The 27,926-nt window shown below is 39.9% G+C and overlaps 1 protein-coding gene across 9 annotated transcripts in view; it reads left to right on the forward strand.

The window, feature by feature from the left end:
* Positions 1–27,926, forward strand: part of RBFOX1 (RNA binding fox-1 homolog 1) — a 1,606,230-nt gene that overhangs the window by 865,244 nt on the left and 713,060 nt on the right. For all 9 annotated transcript variants that reach the window (XM_067473372.1, XM_067473373.1, XM_067473365.1 and 6 more), the window contains exon 5: positions 9,236–9,283. In XM_067473372.1, the coding sequence (XP_067329473.1) occupies positions 9,236–9,283 (48 nt within the window). The remainder of the gene's footprint in view (positions 1–9,235; positions 9,284–27,926) is intronic.

Consider the following 27,926-nt stretch of genomic DNA (forward strand, 5'->3'; position numbering starts at 1 on the left):
TTTTCTGATGTGTTGACTAGTTGACTAATCTTCATTTTGATTAAACAAAGATCTAGAAAACCTGTAGCCATCTCACAATATTCATCGTATGCCTCTAAATTCTATTAAATTTTTAGGGTGAAACAATAAGATTTGTGGTTTTTGTTTGTTTGTTTTGGTCAGGAGCGACTTGAGAAACTGCAAGTCACTTCTGATGTGAGAGAATTGGCCATCTGCAAGAATATAGCCCAGGGGATGCCTGGATGTTTTATCATCCTTTGGGAGACTTCCCTCATGTCCCCAATGGGGAGTTGGAGCTGACAGAGGGAGCTCATCTGTGCTCTCCCCAGATTCGAAACTCTGACCTGTCCAACAATAAGGTGAATCAGAGAAACAGAAAGGTTACCTTTAGGGCTTTGGATAGTGCCCGGCATGTAGCCGGGGGTGGGGGTGGGGTGGGGAGGGAGCTTCAGGAGCTTCAGCCCCCCCCCCCCTGAAATTCTCATGGTGGTCCGCGAGAAGGCATTACTGGTATATTATTTAAACTGTTATGTTTATTCATATCATGATCTGATCACCATACTCAATATATCCCACATGCATGGGGGTATTGGGGTAATGATACAAAAGGTTTGCTAGGGTAGACCCTCAGACTCAGCCCCCTCCCCCCCCCAATCAAATTCAGCCCTCCCCGAATCAAAATCCTGGCTACGGGCCTGGATAGTGCAATCCTGAAATCAGTGTAGTCACTGAAATCAGCTGAGAAAAATCAAATGATTACTTCGATTGACTGGAGCAGCTCAACTTTTTCAATTGTCGTGAAGGTGTTAAGTGTGTGTGTACACAAGGGAAAGAAATATTGCTTTGCTAATGGAAATACACATATATGCCTGAGGCTTTAAAGGCCAAGAGTTTATAGTTGGACAGCTGCTGTGACAGTTTGCTTGGAATTGTGCCCCATTCCATTAAAAATACCAAGGTGGTTCATTGGCAAGAGATGTAATGCTGTAAAACTCCTTGTGAGTTAGGCTATTACTTGTTCAAGTGCTCTGTTCCAGAGGATACTTATGGAAGGAGTCATGGACCTCATCACAGGGAGAAAACAATGGATGAACTGCGTTGTTCAGGATTTATTTGAATGCAATACCGCTGTGTATTTAGGTTCTCCTTGAATCAAGTTGGCGCACAGTGAAGGTCATTCCTCCTTTTCATCTGGGGATGCGATCTTGGGAAGAATACACAGTAATTGCATGGAGATGAGAATTCTGCTTTAATTTAATCTGGAAAATAGCATGCCTGCCATCAGCTTGCAGCATCTTTTGGCCCTCAACTCCTATATCTTCAACATAACTGAAGCCTGCTATTCATGTTTGTTTTGCTTAGCTTCCTTTTCTTGAAACATAGGGCCCTTCCTATATCCCAGAATATTAAGGCAGAAAATCTCACAATATCTGTTTTGAACTGGGCTATCTGAATCCACATTTGGATAATGTGGGATTTTCTGCCTTGATATTCTGGGATATAGGGCTGTCTGGAAGAGCCCTTAATCCAATGGCTGTGTACTTGAGTCTGAAAGCTGCCATTTTAAAGACCATATAACATTTTCATTGAAACTATTGCATTTGAGAGGCAGTCCTGATTAGGGCATTTCTTTCTGTCAAGAAAAGGTATGAAAATGTTTTGTTTTAGTTATTTGAGCATTGGATTATGACTCTGGAGACTGTGATTTGAATCACTGTTCAGGCACGGAAGCCTGCTGGGTGACTTGGAGCAAGTCACACTCTCAGAGGAAGGAAATGACAAATTTCCTCTGAAAAAATATGGACAAGAAAACCCCATGATAAGTTCACATTAGGAGTGGACCGGGTGGCCAGAGCTCCATTATACCATTGGCCCAGAAAGTGATGAAGGGCCACCTTTCCATCCCTAAAGCCACAGTTTTGGCCTTGGAGAGAGAGAAGAGCAGCCAGAATATGCAGGATTCAGTCCCCTCTCCCACTGCCATCACTTTTACATTGGATGTCCTGTCTTTTTAAATTCAGTCCCCTCTCCCACTGCCATCACTTTTACATTGGATGTCCTGTCTTTTTAAATTGCAAGGCTTCCTGTTACCCTTTTTCATCCATGCATAGAGGTTAGAAATATTATGGTAAGAATGATCCAGATTTTGATCTTTAATGCTATGCCTTTACATTTTTAGGATCTTAGGGACTTCATCATACTAGAGCAAGTATGGGCAAACCCAGGCCTGTAGGCTGGATGTGGCCCCTTTGGCTCTTTTAAAGAAGAAAAATGGATTCCCTTTGGCTCTTTTTCCAGGCCCTCCTCTCTCTCACCATCCTATCTGTCCTTCCTTCTCTCTTTCCTTCCTCCTTACCTCCCTCCCTTCCTTCCTTAAGTCCCTCCTTCCCATCCTGCAGAGGCTTTAATTGTGCCTTCTTCCATGGAAGGAGGTTGGACTGGATGGCCCTTGGGGTCTTTTCCAGCTCTAGGATTCTAGGATTATACATTGAGAGTAGACAATATGGAGTATAATGGATACTCTTTTTCTCTCCCGTCCATCATCTCATCCTGACCAAGGCTCAGGGATCGAACATTGCCCGTCTTTTCCTGCTTCTTGGCAGGGGGTTGGACTGGTTGACCCATAAGGTCTCTTCCAACTCTATGATTCTTTCCTTCAATTTCTGCCTCCAAAAGAGGGGAGGAGAGGAAGGAAAGGGGCGTAGGGAGAACCCTCACCCACCCAGCCTGCCCACATCGCTCTGGCCCATCATGTGGCCCACAAGTTAGAAAGTTTGCCCATGCCTGCACTAGAGTGTCTATCCATTTTATATGCTATGGCTGCTTCTTGCAGAATTCTGGGGTTTGTAGTTTAGGACGTTTAAGCTGCTCAGTAGAGAGGTCATGGACCTCACAACTACAAAGCCTAGAATTCTGCAGAAGGCAGTCACAGTGTTTAAAATGGATAGACACTGGTATGATGAAGTCCTATATGGCTGACTTTCCAATTCCTTGTCTTCAGATATATTTGTGAATGCACAAAGTGTTTGCGCGTGCATGTGATGTGTGCAGGGGTGCATTTACATTGTAGAATTAATGCAGTTTAACACCACTTTATAGGTATGGGAAATTCATGGTTCTAAATTATTCTAAAGTACTTACAAAACTAAGGAGTGCTGGTGCTTTGCTTCTAAAGTTATGGTGGTGAAAATTTCAGAACTATAAAAAAACTTTCAAAATTTCATTATAAATGGCAGTTCCTAATTGGTTCTGTCATAAAAATTGCCAATAATGAAATAATAATGAAAATTTGAAAGTTTTGCTAGAGTTCTGAAATTTTCACTGCCAGAACTTTAGCAACACTTTAGAAGCAAAGCACCAGCGCCCCCTTTAGAACCATTTAAAACCATGGATTGCCCATGTCTACCACTTTAATAGCTGTGTCTCTGTGCTATGGATTCCTGGGATATATAGTTTCCTGAGTCACTAGCACTTTTTGTCAGAGAAGCCTAATTAGCAGTTGAAGCGAGGTCAAACTGCATCAATTCTACATATTTATTTATTTATGTATTTATTTGACTTGTATACCGCTACTCCCAATTTGGCTCGGAGCGGTTTACAGCAGTAAATTAAAACAATACAATTAACTTTAAAATACAATAAAAACAAGAACAGACATAGTCCCAAGTTATTCACCCATCGAAAGCTTGTCGGAAGAGAAAGGTTTTACAGGCTTTCCGAAAAGCAAGTAGATCTCGGATAGATCGGGTTTCAACTGGCAAGGCATTCCATAAATAAGGGGCTATATATGTGCGTGTGTTGAAAGTATTGTGCATATAACGTTGTAAAGTAATGCTTTTGGGTTTGAAAGATTAACCATTTACAAGAAACATTGCCCAGGGGACGCCCAACTGTATTTACTCAGTCTTCAAGGAGGCTCTTTCTGTGTCCACCTTCTACAGGGTTAATATACAATAAGATACATATATTCATGCAGGTGAGGAAGGAGAAAGAGAGAGAGAGTTTTTGCCTGATGTAGCATTAATATGGGGAAGACACCCACTTCAAGGCTAATTGTGAATAAAAAGGGGGTTTTTAAAGGAGAAAAAGCTAATTGAGTGGGTAATGTAGTACAACTGGTGACAGGCAGAAAAAGAAGCAATTAATTGAAAAGCTGTAGCTGGTATTACAGTGTATTGGAGCTTTTTCCCACATCTCTCTAATCAATCAATGGCTTTGACCTGTTGTAACTTGGAAAGTCCTCCAGTTCGGAGTCCAGCAGGTGCCTTAGAACCCTTTTGCTGTGAATAAATGGGAGGATAGCAGAAGTTCTGGGAGATAAGAAGTAAAGGTGAGCGCTTATTCCTCCTTGGGTCAATAAAGTTTGGATTTGCTGCCCTCAGCAGTTCCCTCTCACTGTAGGGCTATCTGTCTTGCAACCCAGTTAATGCAAACTTTGGAAAGGTCAAGCAGTCCAAATACACACATTTCTCCTGATGTAGCATTGCTGGATGATATATACAAAGCAAGATTGCATCATCTCCAAGCACAACCATTTTTATAGCAATGAAAGAGAAAACATATTCCATTTGAAACTAAGTGAAGTTATTCCTGGCTGTGATGATCACAACTTATTTTACACCCTTCTCTAAATGCCATTTTCTCACTTTTATCCTCCAAATGATTACACAACAGCAAAGGCGACTTTTTAGCCCCATCCTGCAGCAAGGGAGATAAACATAGCTCCAGCTTCAACTTGCTATGATCTCGAAAAAAATACTTTCCTAGTCCAGCACTGGCTTCCCAAGCATTTTATATGATTATACAACATGATATGGAAATAGTGAAATATATTAATGATGGATTTGCGTATATTCTATACTTTTGATCACAATTCAAGATTCCATTTGAAAAAATATCATAAGGAAGAGAGAGTAGGCTAGTTTTCTTCTGTCCTGGAGACTAGGACTTAATGGAGCCATGGGTTCAAATGACAGGAAAGGAGATCCCACCTGAACATTCGGAAGAACTTCTTGACCATAAGAAGAGCTGTTCAGTAGTGGAACTCTCTGCCCCAGGGTTTAATAGAGGTTCCTTCTTTGGAGACTGTTAAACAGAGACTGGATGACCATCTGTTAGAAGTGCTTTGATTGTGATTTTCCTTCCTGGCAGAAGGGGGTTGGACTATATGGCCCTATGGGGCCTCTTCCAACTCTTCTATGATTATATGATTCCATATAATGCTTTTCTGGTATGTAAATAGTTTTGATGCATGTGTTTTGTTATGCTGAGTAGTTGCATAGCTTGAAACTTAGCCTGTCAAATACCATCAGCAGTGTATTAAAGGTCTGACTTTAGGGGCTCTAGCTAGATTGTGTGGTCTTTTGCCTCCATCTACCGATCATTTGTGATACTGCAGCAGACAAGAGCCACATGCAGGAGGAAAATATTAGCTGGAAAGTGGAGATAGTGCTATAGAAGAGGAATGTATTCCAACACCACCTATGTCTCTAAAATTAGACTTTGGGTTAATGGGATAACCACGATCAAGTATAAATCCAGGTCTGATTTCTATCACTTTGTGGCATATCTCTATCATCTTTTTCCATTTCTTGGTTATGCCCCATTGTTACCCAGACTTATAGAGTTGACTAGCTAGCATAAAACAAGAAATTTTGTGCTGAAATGATCCAGACTGTGCAGGTCCTCTTCATTCCAGAATTATTATTTTTCTACTCTTTACAGAAAAGATTAAAATCTGTATAAAGTTACAGCTCCCAAGATCCAATGGAGTCCTGGCAGTTACACTGGTATCAGACTGCATCAATTCATCAAAATATCAAGATATCTTAAAACACAAGCACACTCATATAGGAAAATACAATCTGCTAGATCAGGCATGGGCAAACTATACCCTATAGGTATTTTGGATTTCAGCTCCCACAATTCCTAACATCCTCGGGCCCTTTCCTTTTCCCCCTCAGCAACTTAAGCTGCATAATAATAATAATAATAATAATAATAATAATAATAATAATAATAATTCAGGACCTCAAAATCAAACTGCAAAGGCTCTGGCATAAATCAGTACAGGTGGTCCCAGTGGTCATCGGCACACTGGGTGCCGGCATTTGGAAACAATAAACATTGACAAAATCACACTCTGTCAACTGCAAAAGGCCACCTTACTTGGATCTGCACGCATCATTCGAAAATACATCCCACAGTCCTAAACGCTTGGGAAAAGTTCGACTTGTGATTTTGTGATATGAAATCCAGCATATAGATTTCATTTGCTGTGACATACTGTGTTTTTGTGTCAGTAAAATAATAATAATAATAATAATAACAACAATAATAATAAAGTATCTACACATATTATTCGCCTATACATTACACAGTCCTAGACACTTGGGAAGTGTCCAACGTGTGATACAATACAAAAGGCAGTGATCTAGTTTGCTGTGTAGTAATTTTGTTGTGCATCAAACAACAACAGGACCTTTCAGATTACTTTTAAAAAAACAATTACCACCCTAAGGTCAAAGGAGCCACCTAAAAGAGCTGTTTTCCAACTCTTGCACAACCATTATCCAATAAGGCATTTGCAAATATTCATATCCCATTGCAACACTCTTATCAGTTCTGATATCATTGCATATTCACTTTGAGCTGCATGTCAAAGCTAAGAAGGATCTTATGTATTTATTTACAGGCCTCATTGGAGATATTGGGAGGAACAAAAGGGCTTTGTTCTCTGTTCTCCTGTTTATTGGGTAACATTTATATGGAATCTATATGAAGTTGTGTGTGTGTTACTGCTCTGTGGAAAGTGTTGGTTAACTTTAATGTTGTAATAAAGAGATAAAGCAGGATATTATTATTAATTCTATTACTACTAATAATAATGTGCAAATTAAACATAATAATATAATAATACAATTATTGTTATAATTAATCTGCACCCTTTGGTATCTAAAATGTTTGTCTAGTTCATTGTTTGAAGAGAGAATGCAGGATAGAGCGCAACATTGAATTTTCTGTAAATTAACTATGACAAGAACATATTGAATAAGGTCTCAACAATGGCAGGTGCTTTGTGTTTGTTTGTTGTTTGTTTGACAAGCCAGATGGCTTTCTTTTTGTTCGGAGTGTGGCTGACAGACGGAAATAAAGTGCTATTAGCATTCACTGAGTTGCTCACCTTTTCCACTTGCTAGGTGTATAAATCTTCACGAATTTCATGCTTGCACACCTTTTTCTGCCTTTCGTTAAAAAATTCTGATTATCTGCAGGTGTGGCTTAATTTGTATTGAAAAAATTTCATAAGTTTGGCACAGAAAACAGCATTTTCTTTACAGAAAAAAATTGCACATAAATATGAAACATCATGTCTGTGCAGGAGAAGGGTTTATTGTGCTCAGAAAAACAGCATTTTCTGCAAAACAAAGTTGCAGAATTTTTTCTCTCTCTGCAGGGATCTTGCTTTCTACAAAAATGTATTTTTAATACAGAAATATGTAATTTTAAGTAAAAGTGTGCATTTTATCTTGTGGAGGAAGTGTGAACTACAACGATTCTAACTAGGGTTGTGCATTGTGGATAAACCTTGACCCGTTTCATGTCCTGGCTTTCAGTGGGGACCCCAATCCATTTTTTGGGAACTGCCGTTTTCTATTGGCCCATAATAGGGCCCATTTTCTATCAGCCCAAGCTCCCCTTCTGATGCACGCTTTAAGGAGGCCTCTTCTTACCTGCTGTTTTTACTCTAGAGGAGGCACTTGGCTGCAGGCACTGGAATGGGCGGGTGCTTTCTGGGCCTACATACCATAAAAACACTCTCTTTTTCTAAGGAGAGTGCATGCATGGCATGCCGGCCTAGAAAGCACCCGAGCCTGCCATTGCCTGCAGTGGAGTGCCTCTTAATCTGTGATGCCAAAAAGCAGGTGAGGAGCTTGGGTTCGCTCTGACTTGCTTTTGTGTTGACCTGATTTTCATATATGGAGGGGCCTTCCTGTTCCATGCTCCTGAAGAAATGAAAGGAAAGAAGGAAATGGGAGAAACAAATTCTGCGCACGACTCTAATTCTCACTCATCTTCGATTTTCCTTGTTGCGGTTTCCTAACAATTTTAAAAAACAGTTTTTGAAATATTTTGAAGATTTTCCACATCTACTGCTGACATTAATAAGTTAATTTGGGGGAATGGAGGGGTACATTTATAGGATGGCTGTTTTTTGAAAGTTGTAAACTGTGGCTCAAAACTCTCTGCCCTGTGTTGAATGCAGTCTGGGACCAAAGTAGACAAGTTGTGGCTTGTTAAACAGTGCCATCACATCTCTTCCAGCAATAATATCAGTTAGTTGTTGGGACAATTGATGGAATTACAATCCACACATCTTGCCCATCTTTGTTTAAACCTATCCAAAGACAGAGGACCTGCTCCTTTCTTAGGATGTTTATTCCCTTGTTGACCAGCTCTTACCTTCATGAAGTTTTTCCTAATATTCAGATAACATCTCTATCCTGGGGTTTAAATGCATTGCACTTGATCTTTGGCCCCATTTACACCGGCATATCATGCAATTAGAAATGACATTTCATATAATTCAGTTTAGTGCAATAATGGCATTCTATGAGTCTACACCAGGCATGGGCAATTTCAGCCCTCCAGATGTTTTGGATTTCAACTCCCACAATTCTGAACAGCCTCAGGCCCCTTCCTTTTCCCCCTCTGCCACTTAAGCTGTTACAAATTGTGGGAGTTGAAGTCCAAAACACCTGGAGGACCAAAGTTTGCCCATGTTTTGTCTATGCTGACCATATAATAGATCTTCAACTACATTATATGGCCATGCCCATGGGGCTCTAATCTCTAGAATAGCAGAAAACAATCAAGCCCTTTCTTCAGTTCCTGTTAACAGACATGCACTTAAGCCTCATATATCTTGTAGCAATGCATGCTGGTTTGATTTGTTTTGGGTTTTTTAAAAAAATAGTATTAAAATTGTAATTAAAAGTTTTAACTATGATTTTTTAAAATACTTTTTATGTTTGATCCTGTTTTAATGTTTGCATATTTGTCTGTTTTAAATTGTATGCTGCTGCATTTATGCAAAGCCGCTTTGAGTCTCCTGCAGGAGAGATAAAGTGGGGTATAAATAAATCTAATAATAATAAATTAATATTATTCTGTTCCAAAGGCCCGGGATCATTTTCCTCCTTTCTAATGTTTCCTTCCCCTTAATGTGTTTCAGGACCCTAAACTGGAGTGCAGCTCTTGTGTAGAAACAGAAGACCGAAAAGTAAGTCCTTGGTTTTTATGTCTTCTTGTTTTGCTACTAGAGGTTAACATAAAGGTTTTAAAGAATGACCACTGTCATTTCTTGGATTTATAAGTGCCTCTGGTATGTGTTTACTTTATTTCTGGTAAGACTGTGTGAAAAATGTATTGATATATTTGAAAGAAAATGGAGACATTTTCTTTTCCTCTTGGATATAATGGTTTGGATATTGGACTGAATTGAAGACTGAAGCTGTAATGAAAATGTACTCTCAGAGTACTTCTCTGTCCATAGGGGAAAATGTTGCTTTTTTAAATCTTGAGCCTTGTTCATTGTCTAGTGTTTTGAGATGAAATCACATTGCTGTTCTTCTATGGCTTGCTGAAATAATTTTGTGTTCCATCTTCTAACCAAAGTTAGAAGTCTAGAAATGTCCTCTCAGTTCAAATGCTTTTTCCCTTGTTCTGTTACTCATAGACATGTTAGCTCATTTCCTGTTTGTAAAACAGGCCATAGTGGTGATACACCTATTTGCAATCTTTCCCCATCGCAATATTATTTGAAGAGACCAATATGTGAATGAAATTGCAAGAGAGGAAGACAAGCACTACCTCGCTTCCTCTGTTGACTCCCTCAGTTCTTTACAGTCCATCTCACTGCTACTTTTTGGTTAACATAAAACATTGGAAAGTGAACATCAGACCAAAATAAAGGAGAGTTGTGTTGGGGAAAACAGCTTGTTTAGAAACAGAAAATGACTGACCTTTACAGCCATTTCAGATTGTGTTAAACATCTACCAAAGATTGAAGTTGTATTCCAAAACAACTTATGTTCTTCATGTACCAGCTAGAAGTTTGGAAGAAGATACAAAGAACAAGTTTACATACAGAGTTTGGAAACAATGCTTGCTCCTTATCAGGGAATGTACATGCACATTCCATCTTATTTTTGCTCTGTTGCATGTTTTCATAAGAATCTGTTCTGAAGCCAATTGAATTGCCCATTTTAACCCAAAGTTAGCCAAATATTTGCTTCAATCTCCTATCAAATTGCATTCATGATCCTCAAAAAGTTAAAGAAATTGCCAATATTAAACAGCTAAAATTATCATTTGAGTAACAGTGTTTATTTTGGATTTAATATACTTTTATTCTAGCATTAAAAATGTGCAGCTCCTATTTGTCAAGCATGACAGCAGAGCATGGACACGTTTATGTCTTTTGAATGCCACCAAGATTCTCAATGCTATCATTTTCCTTCTGGTTTTGTCTGATAAATACTTGCTGAAACAAAATGGGTTATCTCTGTCCTTCCCTTGTCACAGTGAAAAGAACAGCAGTAAAGCTCTTCTGTTTTTACTGAAAATACAAATAGAACTAAAACTTATTTGTAATAGGTTAAACATTCTCAAGAGGGATCCAGTAAGTATAATTTGTTTCATGTGAAATGATTCACCGAGCTTCTGAATCCATGCTTGATGTGTTCCTAAGTCCAGACTTGCTAACTTGCATTGGTAACTATAGGCAGAAGGATGTTTTCAGATAACACTGACCTGGAAGACGTCCCTAACCCCTGTGGGTTTAATAATGGCACACACATAGTGCTCAGTTTCCAGAGGTCCAAGATGTGCCAAAGTGTTTCATTGACTCCTTTTTTGTCCCACCAAAATGGTTTCTGAAATTGCTTTCAATACTTTCCATTGTACCCTTGATTGAAATTTTGATTAGATTTTGAGATGTCTGATGGGAGCAAAGGTCCCTTGGAGTTCACTCAGATAAAAAAGAACAATATCTTGGTCTTGAAATCATGGAGCAGATTCCATCCAGAGTTAAACATTTTTGTCTCCCTCTCCTCCCCACGTTCATTTCCACAGAAAGGAGTTAAGCACTGTTGCCACTGAAATAGACCCCTGTTAGCTTGTGACAAGAGTTAAAAGGCATGCCTTATGTCTCTAAACAGAAAAATGGGTTGAGCACATGGCTCACTGATTATTTTGAAGGATTCCCATTGAATGCTTCCCCAGCTCACAAGATTTCCTCACTTGAATCTTTATAATGGTTTTCTTCTTATAAATCACTCCATATAGAACAAGGAAGTGTTTATGTAAAATCATGCTGATGTCTGCAAGCCAAAGATCCTGTTGAACAAGCAGAAGGCAGTCTTTGTTTACGTATTGATTGATGGATTGATTGCTTGTTTTCCTGCTCTCCCATTTAAAAGAGTCCACGTCAAGAGCTCTTGACTCTCTGAAGCCAATATTCAGGAGAAGGATGCCTAAAATGTAGAGGGATTCTCTCCTTTTTAAAAAATGAACACCATGTGACTCTTCTTGCTCTGCTTTTAGTTCACAACTGAGTGGAAGCGGAGAAGGCATTGGTTTCAGGTGCTTCCAACTGCAGAACCAATGCAGCTTGACACCACTTTCACTGCTATGTCTCAATGCTATAGAATCCTCAGTTTTGCAGTTTGGTGAAGCCCCAGTACCCTTGGGCATTTGAAAGTTAAAGAGTCTGTAAATTACAACTTCCATAAATCCATAGCATTGTGTGATGGGAATTAAAGAGTTGTCAAACTGCATTCATTCCACAGTGTAGAAGAACTCTTAGATCCAGTTTAAAGGATATCAGATATGATAAACCTCACTTCTAAACGGATGGTGGTGGCCAATGTACCAGCAAGGTAGCAAATTGGATCAGTGCCCAATCCACACACTGAAAAATAAAAGAAATGCATAGAGAGGTCTCTTGAGATAGAAATATCCTACTAGAAACAATTTCTTGAATACATTTATGGCATATGCAGCAGTGGCTAGTGTCTCCCATGTTACCAGTCCAGATTTCAATTCAAATTATCCAAAATTCTGAACACTATTTCTGAATAGCTTCAGCACTTTGGATAGCTCATTTAAAGATAGTCAGAATTTGATGTGGATTCGTCAAACCACTTCAGTGGGGACCACCAGATGACATTGAGAGAAAGCTCAAAATATATTGCCGGAAAGCAAAACAATTGGTGGTTGCTCCTTCATTTTCAGAACCAAGCTTTTAACTAAGCTGAAGTTTGTATCCAAAACTTCCAAGAGGGGAAAAAAAACTTTTAAGTGCTTTCTTCAGCAGAAAACTTTGGTAACCCACTGCAGACTTGATACTTTGAGTCCATTAGTTCTCCGTGTCCCTTTGAAACTTGCCCGTTGTGCCTGAGATTTCCATTGCTCTGCTTCCCTACCTCTGCCTTTGATTAGGCCCACTTCTCCTTTGTCAAGTCAACCTCGCTGGGATCTGCATTGACATTCTTGGCAGCATTCCCTGGAGGCGACCACAATGCTGACAGCTAACAAGAAGCTGAGTGGTGTTAGCTTTGTAGTTCAAGGTCATTCACAGTGCCGCATTTCGCTTCCCTGCTCCTGCAGCACAGGCAGAAAGGAAACAAAAAATGGTTTGCTGTGAGAATCCTTTTGAGGTTTGTCTTGAGAGAGAAAACTGCCACTTTCTGCATGCCAACACCACCATGGGGCCTACAAGATCAAAAGGGCTTTATGCTACATCACTGAGCTGATAATGCGAAAGGGCCAGCAAAGTTGGGGAAGGGGGGAGTGTCCCCTTTGTGCTGTAAGATTTCATAACTCTGCATGATCCTACGAGGAGATACAATATGCACAGTTAAATGTTTGGCTTCTCTGCCTATGGATATAGATTTTTATAGCGCCGTCTGTTAAAGGGTCTCACAGCACTTTCCAGAGATTCAGTTTTGTGAAGAAATCAAATGCCATATTTATAATGGCCCACGTGCAGGTGAGCAAAGTAAAGGTCAAAGACAGCAGGGGATACTGATCAAAAACATAAATCTGCCCATGAGATACAATGAACATCCACCTCTGTTCCCATATAGATCTTAATTCCAGGTGGTTTTTGTGTTTGTGTGTTTTCCTTCTCAATGCTGAACAGAGAGCAAAATGTCTTATGTGCTCCTCTTCAAAGACCTTCACTTATACAGAGTCCTTCTAAAATGCCAAATGGCTGTTATTAACATCAACCCTTTTGGTTTGAAGGTTTCATGATTGTGATGTTTGTCCCTATCCTCATGTTCAGTAGTGCTCCAAATACAGTCCTCATTGGGGTTACAATGCAGGACCACTATGAAAGAGGGAAACCTGGATTTAAAAACAATTACACTGAAAGAACACCTCTCGTGACTGAGTCTGTCTTCCAAAAGTAGAGTCTTGGCAGTGGACCTGTAAGTGATTGTAGAAACTTATTCTGAATCTGTATTGGTCTGTCACAATGAGGACATTGAACACCCAGCCCTTTAAGAGTTCTCTAAACAAAGCTTTCTCCAAGCAATACTCAAGAATCATCTACACATGGAACACCTTGAAAAGGTTGAGGAATAAACTGAAGACCTCTATTGTTGCAGCCCAAGAACAAACCATTGGATACCAAACTAAGAAATATCATGACTGATAAGATTGACCCAATTGATGTGAAGCTGTCTATCCATTTTTAAAGTCTACTTATTGACTCAACCCATTGCAAACTTGTTTTTCTATTAGTGTATGCACAGCCTGGCCAAATGAATCTGAAAAAGTCCCCATAGCTTTCTGCCAGCTCTAATTCAACAAGTGTGCATTTCTGTGTGTGTGTGTGCGCGCGCGCGCATGCACACTCAAAACTTTGTGATAAATGTAAATTCCCATACAACTTGAGGTCCTAATGGGAAGCTTCAATGGCATTTGAATGCGACTGCTATTGGTTGTTACGGTCCCCTTGTTCTTCCTGTCACCGTGACATGCAATTACGGAATTTCAGGATAGAAAAGATGACAGTCCTTCCCATGTGTGCATTCCTGTCTCTCTACTTAATCCAACCCCAACCAGCAATCAGTGATTTAATAAAGTGACAGGAGACGACGGATGTGTCAAAGCATCCTTCTGACCTCCCTCAGAAGTGTCAACGCACAGGGCCATATAACTTTTTTATGTGTGCTGATTGTTCAAAATATGTACAGAAACTGCTAGTTCTTTCTCTCCTGTGCTGCAATACTCAGTTTTGAGGAGAAAAACAGCAAGGAATGAAAAAAGTAGTAGTGGTGAGAATTGTATGAATTTAAGAAAGTTTTCACACCATGACCAATTTGATATAACCAAGCTAGGATGAATAACAAAGCTCAACCAATAACAAAAAAATCGTGGTGTCTTTGATTTTAGGCCTGTTCCTGGGATGTTTGGGGGCACCGATTCAGAAGACTGCATTGGATAGACCGCATCAGTTATAGTTTCTTAGATGTGGTTATCATGGTTGAGCAGATGGCAACTGTTAGGCAGCGTATGTTCTGTTTCTCAAAAACTAGAGGTGATACTGGGAAACTGGTGCAATTTTTGGAACCGGCAGGTCAAATATACCAGTAAACAAGACTAACATTTGAGACACCAAAATGTGGGTTGGATATTGGTTAGAAAAGGGATAAATAGAAACAGGGCATGTAATTTCTAAACCCCCCTGGTAGTAATATACCTAAAGTGAAATAAGGTGTACATCAAGCTTTATGAGAAGATATCATATGTGTGATAAGCTGAGCTCAAATATTTATTGATATGAGAAGCTTAATGGCCCCTCCACATCTTTATTTACTTTTGCTCTCAGAATCCTCCACAAAGGCCAAACTTGAAAATAAGCCCTTTTCACTGTCCTCCAGATTGATGGGCGACTGGAGTCAGTCTTCATGTTTTATATATGAAACCTATGCAGTCCAGATATGATTTATGTTATCTTCGCAGTTTGGGCTCAATTCCCTTGGAATCATCTTCTTTTTGATCAAGGTCAGAAAACCCTGTTATTGTGTCATCGATCTCAACCATTGGAATCCTGCTATGTACACACAAACCCAAACATAAACACACATCCTGATGACTTTTAAAAATATCACAAGACAGACTGTGGAGGCATCTCTGCGGTTTGACAGTATACCAACATGAAGGGTTTTGTGTTTTTATGTCTGATATATGATATATGGACATAACCTGGGGGGGAACATCAAAAGAAAGAATTATCTACTAAGCAAGAAAAGAAGGGCATGTGGGGATATTGCATAACATCTCTTGAATTTGATAAATGCCATACATCCCATTTGGAGTTAACACATATATGAAAATGATGCTAGTTTTTGCAAAGGATGAATGCAATGCAGTTTGAACTGCATTGCCTCAATGTGATGGGATCCCAGGATTTGTTGTTTGGTGAGGCACCATCATTCTTTGGCCGAGAAGACTAATGATCTCGCAAAACTTCCATAGCATTGAGAGAAACATATTTTATTCAACCAAGACAAGTGAAAGAAATTAAGAACACTGCAAATACATGTGCAGATTAATAAAACTGTATCACAAGTGTCCAATATGAAACAATGGTAGGGAGAATATGAAGGTGGAAGAATCAACATTACTGAAAGATTTTTATTCCCATATCCTTACTTTAACCTATTTCTGGAGCTAGCATAATCACATTTTGCCATTTAAAAACCTAGACCCTGAAAGTTAATGTTCACAAATGAATAAACTAAATTTGGGTATTTGTTACACATTTTTATATTAGATGGGGGAAATGCACCTACATCAAAAGAAAAAGTAAAAGAAAACAACCCTAAATTATAAGTAATTTATATATATATATATAAAACATCAGGGTACTGAAATTAAATAAAAATTAAAGAACATGCCTACAAGCAAAGTAATGACCCATCTGTTCATTACAGTCTCTGCTTCTATCAAAGGCACAATCTCATTAAAAGTATATTTTTGACTACAGAATGAGTTTCAACTGCATAAAAGTTGCATGACTTTGTTCTCATTTAGCCAAATCATGGCAGGGTGTTCTTTTCTGAGGATGTGAGAGCAAGCTACCTATTTCCAAGAACAATAATAGCAAATTTGCAGAATTAAGAGGGGCAATGTATTCTCTTTTAATAGCAGAACCTTCTTTGGCTCTTAGTTTTTGCTTGAATGCCCACCTGAAATGATCTGCCCCATCTATAGCTGGTCTGAGTCCCTCTACGGAGATAGAGAAGATTGGGATATAAAAGTTTTAAATAAACAAATAAATAAATACAGACACTACTCCAGCCTCATTCTGGAAAATTATTTATTTATTTACATTAAATATACCCTGCCCTTACCCCAAAGGAGACTTCGAGCGGCTTATAGAACACCCATACAGCAAACATTCAGTGGCGATTATACAATTAACACAAACAGAAATAAAGGCAGTTTTTCCCATTGTACTATTTATGGTATCTTGGAGGCTGTGCTCAACTCCAGTCATGGGGAGTACTGTCACTCCATCTTCCATGCAAAGGAGCTTTCCGCCAATCAATGTCCTTAAGGGCGCCTTTATTACCTCCTCGCTAAAAGCAGTACCTATTTATCTACTCACATTTCTGCTTTCGACTTGCTAGGTTTTTTTTTGTCATGTCAGGAGCAACTTGAGAAACTGCAAGATGCTTCTGGTGTGAGAGAATTGGCCGTTTGCAAGGACATTGCCCAGGGGACGCCTGGATGATTTGATGTTTTGTTTTGTATTTTTTTATCATCCTTGTGGGAGGCTTCTCTCATGTCCCCATGAGGAGCTGGAGTTGATAGAGGGAGCTCATCCACCTCTCCTTGGATTCGAACCTGTGACCTGTCGGTCTTCAGTCCTGCCAGCACAAGGGTTTAACCCACTGCACCACCGGGGGCTCCTTGACTTCCTAGGTGAGCTGGGGCTAACAGTGGGTGCTCACCCTGACCCGGGCTTGAACTGCTAACCTTTCAATCAGCAGTATTTTTCTGCAGCACGTAAAATCTCTAATTTTAGAGATTTCTTAAGAAAATCAAGCAATTGCCACTCTATCCCCTTCCCATCTTCTCAACAAGATGCTATTTTTTTCCCATCTCGTCTGATAAACATGGCTGGAAAACCAACTGGCTCATGTGTTCTGGGGGAGCTTTAATACTTTCCTAGGTGGTCTTTGGACAAATACCTTGATGATAAAGAAACGGTTTGGTGAATCAAAATAAATTATGGGAATATTAGAAATCTGTGAATTAATTCTTCCAACATGTGGAGAAAGAAAAGACCTTGGAGACTGATTCCCAATCTAAAGGTAGTCCATTTCATAGGTAAAGGTAAAGGTTTTCCCTTGACGTTAAGTCCAGTCCTGTCCGACTCTGGGGGGTGGTGCTCATCTCAATTTCCAAGCCAAAGAGCCGACGTTGTCCATAGACACCTCCAAAATCATGTGGCCAGCATGACTGCATGAAGTGCTGTTACCTTCCCGCAGGAGCAGCTCCTACTCACATTTGCAGGTTTTCAAACTGCTAGGTTGGCAGAAGCTGGGGCTGACAGCAGAAACTCACACCACTCCCTGGATTTGAACCTGCAATCTTTTGGTCAGCAAGCTCAGCAGCTCAGCGGTTTAACCCCTGCACCACTGGGGCTCCCAGGTCCATTTGAAGACTTTTCAATTGTCCTACATTTACCTAGGAGAGACCGCAGAGGGTTATAACTCGAGAGACACCAAAATATTTTGGCCTCCAAGTGCCTTCTAGGGAAGGTGATTTTGATTGCACATTGAATAAAATTTCTTAAAGATAAAGCTGTTCAATTATATAACACTGGTAAATGATGGCCTTTGTTTTCTTGGATCCTGTAAAGTTAGATAATAGCACAGGGTGACCCACACTGTCTAAGGTTGCAATCCCCGATTCAATGTGCCTTCTGCTTATTTATGGGTTATTGTGAACTATAGCACTGTGTTGATATTTAAATATTTAGTTTTAGTTCCATTTTACAGCATCTCTCACAACAATTGCGCATTTTTTTTAATAAAGAATACACATTGCATACAAAAATTAGATGTAAGCTAGTTATACATATTTATTTTAAGTCTCTGGTATGGTTTCGTATTATTTCATATTTGCCATATTTAATCTTCTGAAAATTTCAACTGTTTCAAACACAGGTGTTGGTAATTACATGACCTGTATTAATTAAATGAGCTATCTTTAAGTGAACAATAAATGTCATTCTGTGTGCTTTTTGGGGGGCTTCAATATCCAGAAGATGGCAGCACAGGACAAAGAATCTATACTTGGCTGCTTGGCTCTTGAGTTAATTAAAAGAGGTAATACAGACATAGAGCTTGATATCTAGAAATTCTGGTGAGACTCCAGTCGTTAGAATAGGTTTTAGGAAATCAATAAAAGATAATTTTTGTTCCCTCTTTTTAAAATAAAACCAAATAAGTCTTATGGCTTCATATTTTAACAATATTTTGAGAGCATTTCTCCTATCTGGTTATATACATCTGACTCTTACAGAAGCAATTTACATAAAATTGGGAAGAAGCACCATCTGAAAATAGAATAAATAGTGCTTTCAGTGTTGGACTAAGACTCTGGGGCTTTGCACAGCCAAAAATTTCATGGGGTGAATTTGGGGCTGTAAGTCAGACTCACAACCCCAAATAACCCCATGATAGATTTGTTTTAGTGCTGCCATGATTTGGCTCCTAGAGCAATTCAAGCCTAAACTCTCCCTAGAAGATAATATGACTAAACTGAGGTTATCATGACTCATTGGAAAAGACAGTGGTCTGTGGCAAGGAATGGGAAAACAGGAAGACCACATTGAAAGTGGATATGGATAGACTCAATAAAGCAGTGCTTCCCAACCTTTTTTGAGCAGGGACCACTTTGACCAAGGACCACTCTCCAACATTAGTGCCAAAAGGGTTACAAATCAGTTTTTGGTCAACTTTAGATTCAGTTTGGTTATTTGAAATGCTGATTCAGAAAATTGCATTGCAGAAATTGCCGTTGTGTTAGTCTTCTCCGCCCTGACTGGGAAGCCTCCTAAGGCTGAGAAAGTGCTGGTGAGGACAACACGCTGGTGTCTCCTTCCTTCTCTCCCTCTCCATCTCTCTCTCGCTCTCCTCTAATGGTGGCACACACCCGGCACCAATTTTCCCCGCATGTCTCATGGACCATCGGTTGAGAACTACTGCAGTAAAAGAAGCCAAAGCTCTAGGTTTGCTAGACCAGAGCAAGTCTATTGATTCCTGGTTGAGTTAGAGGCAGATCAGCCAATTGTTGTTGTGTGCCTTCATGTCATTTCTAACTTATGGCAACCCTAAGTCAAACTCATAATATTGATTTCTTGGCAAGATTTCTTCAGAGGTTGTTTGTCTTTGTACTCCCTGTAAGGATGACTTGGTCACCCAGTGGGCTTCCATAGGGTTGCAATAAGTTAAAGTTGACATGACAATAGTAAACAACAACAACATCAAATTGCAAATGATTCTCCAATAGCCCTATCTCAATCGCTATGACAGTATAGCAAGAAAGGACCCTTCCTTGAACACATAGCAGTTGTGACCCATTCGCTGTGTCAGTAATTTGCAGGAAGGAATGGAAAGAGAAGTCAATAATGAATAGGTACTTGAGCAAACATGAATCTAAGAAATTGCTTGAGTAAAATGATTAGCTCATTTAGCCCAGTACTGTTTACTTAATTAGCACTTCCTATTCAAGATATCAAGTTAAGGGGAAAACAAAATTTTCTCCTGCCCTTCTGCACATACTTTTTGCAACTTCAGATGTCAAGGATTGAATCAGAGTTCTAATTTAATTTAATTCAATTTTCATAGTGATATATTTATCTATTTAGCATGGTGAGCCAATGTAGTGTAATGGTTTGAGTGCTTGACAAAGGCTCCTGGGACTCAGCCATGAAAATGTACTGGATGTATTTGGTTGAACTATGACTCTAGAGGCCGGGGTTTAATTTCCTAATTGCTACAGAAATCCACTGGGAGGCCTTTTTGTTAGTCCCATAGTCTCAGTCCCAGAAAACTATGTGATATGATCACCTTAGGGTCTCCATAAGTCAAAAATGTCTTAAAGGCACCCAACTACAACTACAACAAATTATTGACCAAGTCACACTACATCAGCTTCAGATACAGTGTGATTTGGCCATATGAAGATAGAGGGTTTTCTTGGCACTATTGGTTCATAGCATTCTCTTTATAAACCTTCTCTCTTCGTATCACCATACACATGTAAGTCACACTCCCAGTTAGGGGAGCTATAACATAGCATGGGTCCCACTTTCAGTTTCCAATCTATTGTCAAATGCTTTCATGGCCAGAATCATTGGGTTGTTGTAGGTTTTTCAGGCTGTATGGCCATGTTCTAGAAGCATTCTCTCCTGATGTTTTGCCTGCATCTATGGTCTTCGTAACCTCTGAGGGTGCCTGCCATAGATATGGGTGAAATGTCAGGAGAGAATGCTTTTGGAACATGGCCATACAGCCAAAAAAACCTACAACAACTCAATTTCCAATCTGTCCTGAGTTGCAGAATATGAAGGGTGAGAGGAGAGTTTGCTTACCTTTGTCAATGTAACCACTTTTCTTCTCCTGAGTTCCAGCTTGCATTTTAGAAGGCAATAGACTTATTTGTGTTTGGCCTTTCCGCTTTCTTACTTTGTTTGTTTGTTTTTTTAAAAAAAAATTGGCATTCTTTTTATGTTGGACCCACTTCACCACCCTTGAAATATTAATGGTGACTAAGTCTACAGTCTTCTATAACTGGACGTTTTGACTTGCTTTAGAAGGCCAAGTAAGTTGCACTTCCAGATGGAGACTATGCTCCTTCTGCATGGCATTTCTATGTAGAAAGGTGCAGTTATTTCAGGAAGCTAGTTCCTGGTGCTTTGGCAGCATGGCCTGACTCCTCTTGGCATGTTCCTCCAACTCCCAGTGTTTCTCCTAGACATGACCTCTTGCAACTCAGCATATAATATCTCCTTTTGGAGGGAATGCTCATCCCCGCCCCCTGAAGCACAAATAATTCCACACTGAGTTTAAGAACTGACTCAAACTTTAGTTAATGTTGGTCGACTAAAACCCACCAATGACTAATAAACACCTTAATAAATGTATTCTGAAAAATGCAGAGATTCCCAATATTCTATATTGGTAGATGTTCTGGAATTACAGTAGATCCATTGTGTGACACTTGGTGTAATGCAATCTTCGCATATAGTCTGGAACTGTATTTTCTTCACCTGAAATGATCGATGCCTTGGACTTTCAGCAGAAAATGACTATAGGATTGTACCACAGAAGCCTATAGATGGAGGACACTTCTGTAGGCACCTTTAGGTCTTCCAGTCCAATTCTGTAGTATTCAAAACTGTTTGAAATCAGCATCTAATATATGTCTTCTGTTGCACCTATCCAACCCACCTCTTTGGTTAGTTGATTTGAAGGCACACAACAACAACTCATATGGTGTCCTATTTTCACATTGTGGATTAATGAAATAAAACTGCATGGAATACATTTTCTCGTAATGCATTCTTTGGTTCCCTAAATATATTTTATCCCAAACTGCACATTTTTGTATTCATCTTGATCCATTTCCTGAGTCTAGATTTGGAGTGGAACGTAATACAAACTATAAGTTCTGATCCCAGCATTAGTTCAGATGACATGGATCAGATGGATTTGCTATGAAATGTGGACCAAACAAAACCTTTGAACATCTGTACTTATAGGTCTGAGGAATCAAATCACATACATTGCCAAAACTTCATGACATGAATGGAAGTGTAAGATTCATTATTCTGGTTCAGAATTGTTTTGTTTGTCTTGACTTAGGAAAACTTTTCTCCCATATTTTCTCTTCATCTTTGCTCCTTCTCTGTTTTATTTTGGCTTAACATCTAGGCTAGCCTTCCATGATAGTATATTCTAACAATTGTAACTGGAGTTCAGTTTGATGCTGACTAGAAAACCAATAATCCACTCAGTCGGACTTGCCACAGAAATGGGTGGAGCAAAGAAATCAATTTAACTTCTTATCGCCATGACCAATTTCTTTTAGAGAACACGAATCACTTGGGCTGACACAGATTAATTACACTGATTGTATCAGTTGTCTTTCCCATGATCCCTTAAGTATTAGAGGGAACATCGCACCCGGTTTGTTTTTCCTTTGAGTCACGTGCAATATTACTATTGATTCTTCAGTCCATATTTCAAATGTCAAGGAACAACCTAATTTCCCATTCACAACTGCCAAGCAAGCCTTGCTATATTGACCAAGTTTGGTCTACCTTTGCTTGTGTATCAGCACTTGCAGGTGCATTGTCTCCCATTGTGGCAAGAGCTAAAGTGACTTTGATTGAACAACTAAAGAGGTAAATATTGCTTTCCTTTCCAACATCTGGTGGGCTATTATCTTCACCGCCACATTGCCATACTCCTAGTGCTTTTGGAATATAGCTTCCATCAACTCCAACAAATAAGTGAAGTTGGGTAAATCCATCTGGAAAGTTTTCATGGAATGTAAATCTTTACACACATATTGACTCCTTGTTGCAACTTTGTTCACTGGTTGTGGAATAAATCATTTTCCTCCTTTGGAAGCTGTATGGACCTCCTTTGCCAATCCAGCTGCTGGCTCTTAAGCAGGGCATTCATTCTACACTGTAGAATGAATGCAGTTTGACACCACTTCAAGCCACTTTGGTTGAAGAATCCTGGATGTTTTTGTTTGGTGAGGTACTGACACGTTTGGGCAGAGAAGGTTAAAGACCTTATAAAACTGAATGCTGTGATCCCATAACATCGAGCCATGATGGGTAAAGTGGGTTAAAACTACATTCTTCTATTCTTTCTATAGTGTAGATGCAGATATAACTAAGTAATTGATGTAGCATATCAGTACTTATTTCTGTACACTTCTCAGCTACTCTCACATAGTACTAAATTTCAAGACTTGCATCGGACATCAGTGAACACTTTGAAGGGGAAATAGGGCATTAAATTTAAACAAAAAGCACTTTACTATTATCTCACAAGGTTTTCTGAAATGAAAACACAATGGAGAGAGAGAGAAAAAATACTGTATTCATCTCCAATATGTAGCAGTTATAAACTAAATGAGAAATGATTGCCAAATACAAAGAAAACTTGTGTATACACACAGAGAGAGGCAAATAAAGCTTCTTTATTTCCCATTTTCACCCTTCTCACCTCTGCTTTGGAGTAATGAAAAATTTGTGTGCAAATGTCAAAAGCATCAGAAAGAATAAATCTTAGGGGCTGGTTAATGAAACTTTTTTGCCCAGTGGCAAGTAAAAAGACCCTTGCCTCCACAGCAGCCAACAGGTGCTTTGAGCTGTAATATTTCAAGAATGGTGCAGTGGGTTCCATCCACAATTCCTAATTCACTTAATGTCTCCTAGATACCTGGCAGTAAAAGAAATAAAAGGCGGGGAATTAGGCATAGCTACCTTTTCTTTCCATCCAAGACAGCTGGACACTCAGAAAGTTTAGAAATGTTCATCAAGCATTCTCTATCTCTAGCTATTATGAAAATTAGGAAGAGGCCAGAAGAATTTTAGGAGTGGAACTATCCATCTTGTGGTCAAAAAAGATGTCCTGCTAACCTCATTGCCCCACATTGAAGGTCTTTGCAGTTTGTCACTTCTGTGCATTGACCCATCTGCTCTTTTCACAATGGTACAACTTTTGGCCTTTTTGATTGCCTTGGTGGAAAAATGGCAGTGGGAGTTAAGGTCAACCAACCTGGAGGTGACAATGTTTTTTTTTTCCATTTTCTGTGGAATAACCCTTCTTATCCATGGATCATGTCAAAATCCTCTATCTAAATCTCTGGAGAATGGCTCCCCATTAGATTGCTATGTCCTACATGTGGAAGGTTTCCTCAGATAAGGAAAAAGTTGAGTCCATAGACCTCTTCACACAGCCCCCGAGTCCTTGCTGTTTCTCTGGAAGTCACCAGAGAAAGATAATGGGTGTGGGGTGCCTCGTGGTACCCCACATGCCCTCCTTCTTTTCCCCATCATATGGTGGGGATGGGACAAGGTGTGTTGGTACCCTTTCCCTATCAGATGGGAGAAAGTATGGCAACATGCACTGCCCCACCACCCTTTCCCCCATCAAAACACTTTCGTCTCTATTGTGGAGGAGGAAGTGTCATGCGATGCTTCCCCCCCACTTTAAAAGGAATGTGGATGGGGTCTGCCCAGCATCATCTGATGACACTTGGCAGGCTCGTCCAGGCCCTGTTGACAAGTGGAAAAATGGGGCTGAAAAACCCTCATATGAAAAGGTCCAAGATCACATGCTCCAGTCAGAGTCAGAGACAATTGGCAGCCCTGTCCTAAAAGCGGGGCCCAGAGCGTCATAGGCAGACCTGGAAGTGAAGAAGGTCAAACAGCTTCATTCTTCACAGAGTATAAGGCTGAAAGGCAACAACAAAATTATGATCTGCCTTGAAAGGATAAGATTGGGATAACTACTAGACCAGTTGTGCTGAGTCAAACTTAGCACAGCCGAAAAAGCGCTCCATGTCACTTTGTGACATGGTGTGACAGCACTCTCTGTTTTCTAGTTTCTTGAACTTCAACTTTCTCCTTGGATCCCTGGTTGGCATCTGACATTCAAACTATTTTTCATAGTTAGATCTTAAGGTAGGAAAAGGTTTTCCCCTGATATTAAGTCCAGTCATGTCCAACTCTGGGGGTTGGTGCTCATCTCAATTTCTAAGCCAAAGAGCCAGCATTGTCTATAGACACCTCCAAGGTCATGTGGCCGGCATGACTGCATGGAGTGCCGTTACCTTCCCGCCAGAGTAGTACCTATTGATCTACTCACATTTGCAAGTTTTCAAACTGCTAGGTTGGCAGAAGCTGGAGCTAACAACAGAAGTTCACACCGCTCCCCGGATTCTAACCTGTGACCTTTCAATCAACAAGTTCAGCAGCTCAGCAGTTTAACCCACTGCGCCACCGGGGGCTCCATAGTTAGAGTCTAGTTTGATGTAATCATGTAGTTCATGTATGAACCTGAATTGATTTATTTTATATTCTTTAACTAGAAGTGCACTCGCCTGTGCATTTGGTATTCAGAAACAGGATGCGGAGCAGCCAATATTAGTTTTCAAAGACCTGGTATAAGGCAAATCCATTGTTATCCCTCTGTAGCAGAAGCTGAAGTGGAGATACTAGGGGAAAAACTTGACAGGAAACATACTTGATCCCAACAGAAGCCCACCCTTCCAAAAGGTCTTCAGCTGGGCCCTCCATCACCTTTCCACCTGCAGTTCCATGAAATACACCCAATTTGTATTTTAAGAACTCTGGGACAAGAAGGAGCATAAAGAAAATGTTCTCAAGTTTGCAGGGTGTTCAGGGCATACATTTGATGGTCTGGATGTGTTTGGGTTCATCTCATGGATCTTTGGGGTATTGTTAACTATTAGCTAAATAGAATCCTTCATCCCTTCCATTGTCCAGTGGTGATATATATTTGGTGTACCAGATGGTAAAGACCAATAATAAGAAGTGGCTATGTCTATTGAACCCAGCTTGCAATATTTTTGAGGCTGGATGGTTGGTGATGGGAAGGGAATGTCGGTCTAGATGCCCCCACAGTCTAATCCAGGCTTCTTTGTGTTTTATGATGAGCTGCATTAGATAGTTGGTTTCTCATCATCTTCTTGATCTGGCAAGAAGAAGCTCCGCCAGTAAATACAGAGGTGAGCAATCTACAGTCAGGTTATACGACAAACAAGAGGCAATAATGAGAAAATATTGTCTCATAGAACACATTCATCGGGGCCGTCTTGTAATACACAGCCACAGTAGTCCAAGGGATTAGAAAGAAAATGTTTACCTTGGAAAAATAAGCACTCTTGATGCTCCAAAGCAAACAGCTTTTGAAAAGCTTTGACATTAGGGTGATTATCCTTGCAGTACTAGAAAAAAAAGTGGATGTAAGGCTCAGTGTGTAGTTTCAGATGGAATTTAGCCAATGTGTCTTTAGAATCTGGAGCTTTCATCTCATACTGCAAGACAGGGCTGTCTTTGATGTCATTTTCACCATTGTGGCAGAGGCAATCACCTCTCCGTGTTCTACCTGTCATGGCAGGACATGGTTGACATTCTGCAGGTGTAGGGGGTCTTGTGCTGAGTCCTGCAGTTCTTCAACTGTCACATCTTTGCAACTGCAACTACAAGAGCTAGTAAAATTCATTGACAAATGTACAGGAGCTCTGGAAGTTGTGTGATTCCTTTTTATTTGTGTTCCACCTTTCCCCCACAAAACTAGGAGTCAAGATGGCTTTCAAATTAAACACAGATGTAATAGAGGCAATAGGTCAACATGAAAATAGAAATGAATTCCTGTAATGTCAAAAACAAAACTGAAAATACAGTCTGCCCTCCATATCTGTGGGTTTAACTTTTAGGTATGTTATTATTCACAGATTTCACTAACATGTTATCTTTAGGACTCTCTAGGTCAGTGATTCTCAACCTTTCTAATACCACTACCCCTTAATACAGTTCCTCATGTTGTGGTGACCCCCAATCATAAAATTATTTTAGATGCTACTTCATAACCGTAATTTTGCTACTGTTATGAATTGTAATGTAAATATCTGATATGCAGGATGTATTTTCATTCACTGGACCAAATTTGGCACGAATACCTGATATGTCCAAATCTGAATACTGGTTGGGGGAGGATTGAGTTTATCATTTGGGAGTTGTAGTTGCTGGGATTTATAATACACCTACAATCAAAAAGCATTCTGAACTCCACCAACAATGGAATTGAACCAAACTTGGCACACAGAACTCCCATGACCAACAGAAAATACTGGAAGGGTTTGGTTGGCATTGACCTTGAGTTTTGGAGTTGTAGTTCACCTATATCCCGAGGGCACTGTGGCCTCAAACAATGATAGATCTGGACCAAACTTGGCATGAATACTCAATATGCCCAAATGTGAACACTGGTGGAGTTTGTGGAAAATAGATCTGGACATTTGGGAGTTGTAGTTGCTAAGATGTATAGTTCACCTACAATCAAAGAGCATGCTGAACCCCACCAATGATAGAATTGGACCAAACTTCCAACACAGAACCCCTATGACCAACAAAAAATACTGTGTTTTCTGATCATCTTTGGCGACCCCTCTGACACCCCCTTCATTACCCCCCCCCCCCCCCGGGGTCCCTCTATGTCCTCCAGAACAATGCTATGGTCATTGTCCAGCAGAAGTTTTTTTCAGATAGTATTCTCCCACGTTTATAAAGTTCCCCCGCTTTTATGGAGATCCTGCACTCATATCCTCTGAAGAAGTCAAACACCTATATAAATTAAATAAATATGGAATAGGGGCTTGTTCCATCCACTCCATGCATCAACTTGGTATTGGTCAGCCATTTGGGGGGGGGGGGGGGGGGTTGGTATTTAGCTTGTAAATGTGATTTTCTTTGTATTTTATTGTATTTTAACTTTTGTATCCATGGCACAAATACTGCATTGTTTTTAAAATTTTATTGGGCTGTGTCATGCTAATGTTAGCCAACTTGATCAAAATAATGTAAGTAAGTAAATCTATACACATAATAAAAGTGAAAATATGTATATGTATGCATGTGACTGGAGTGCCCACTTTCAGAGACAGGCTCCCACTTCCACAAACAGCTATGATCCCCACCATCAAAGGCCCTTCCTCCATTGACAATGCAGGCTATAGCAAGTGCAGTCATCATGTACAACCCCCACCAGTGTCCTCACAAACAC

The sequence above is a fragment of the Anolis sagrei genome, chromosome X (assembly GCF_037176765.1).
Source record: "Anolis sagrei isolate rAnoSag1 chromosome X, rAnoSag1.mat, whole genome shotgun sequence".
In the NCBI taxonomy this organism is placed as follows: domain Eukaryota; kingdom Metazoa; phylum Chordata; class Lepidosauria; order Squamata; family Dactyloidae; genus Anolis; species Anolis sagrei.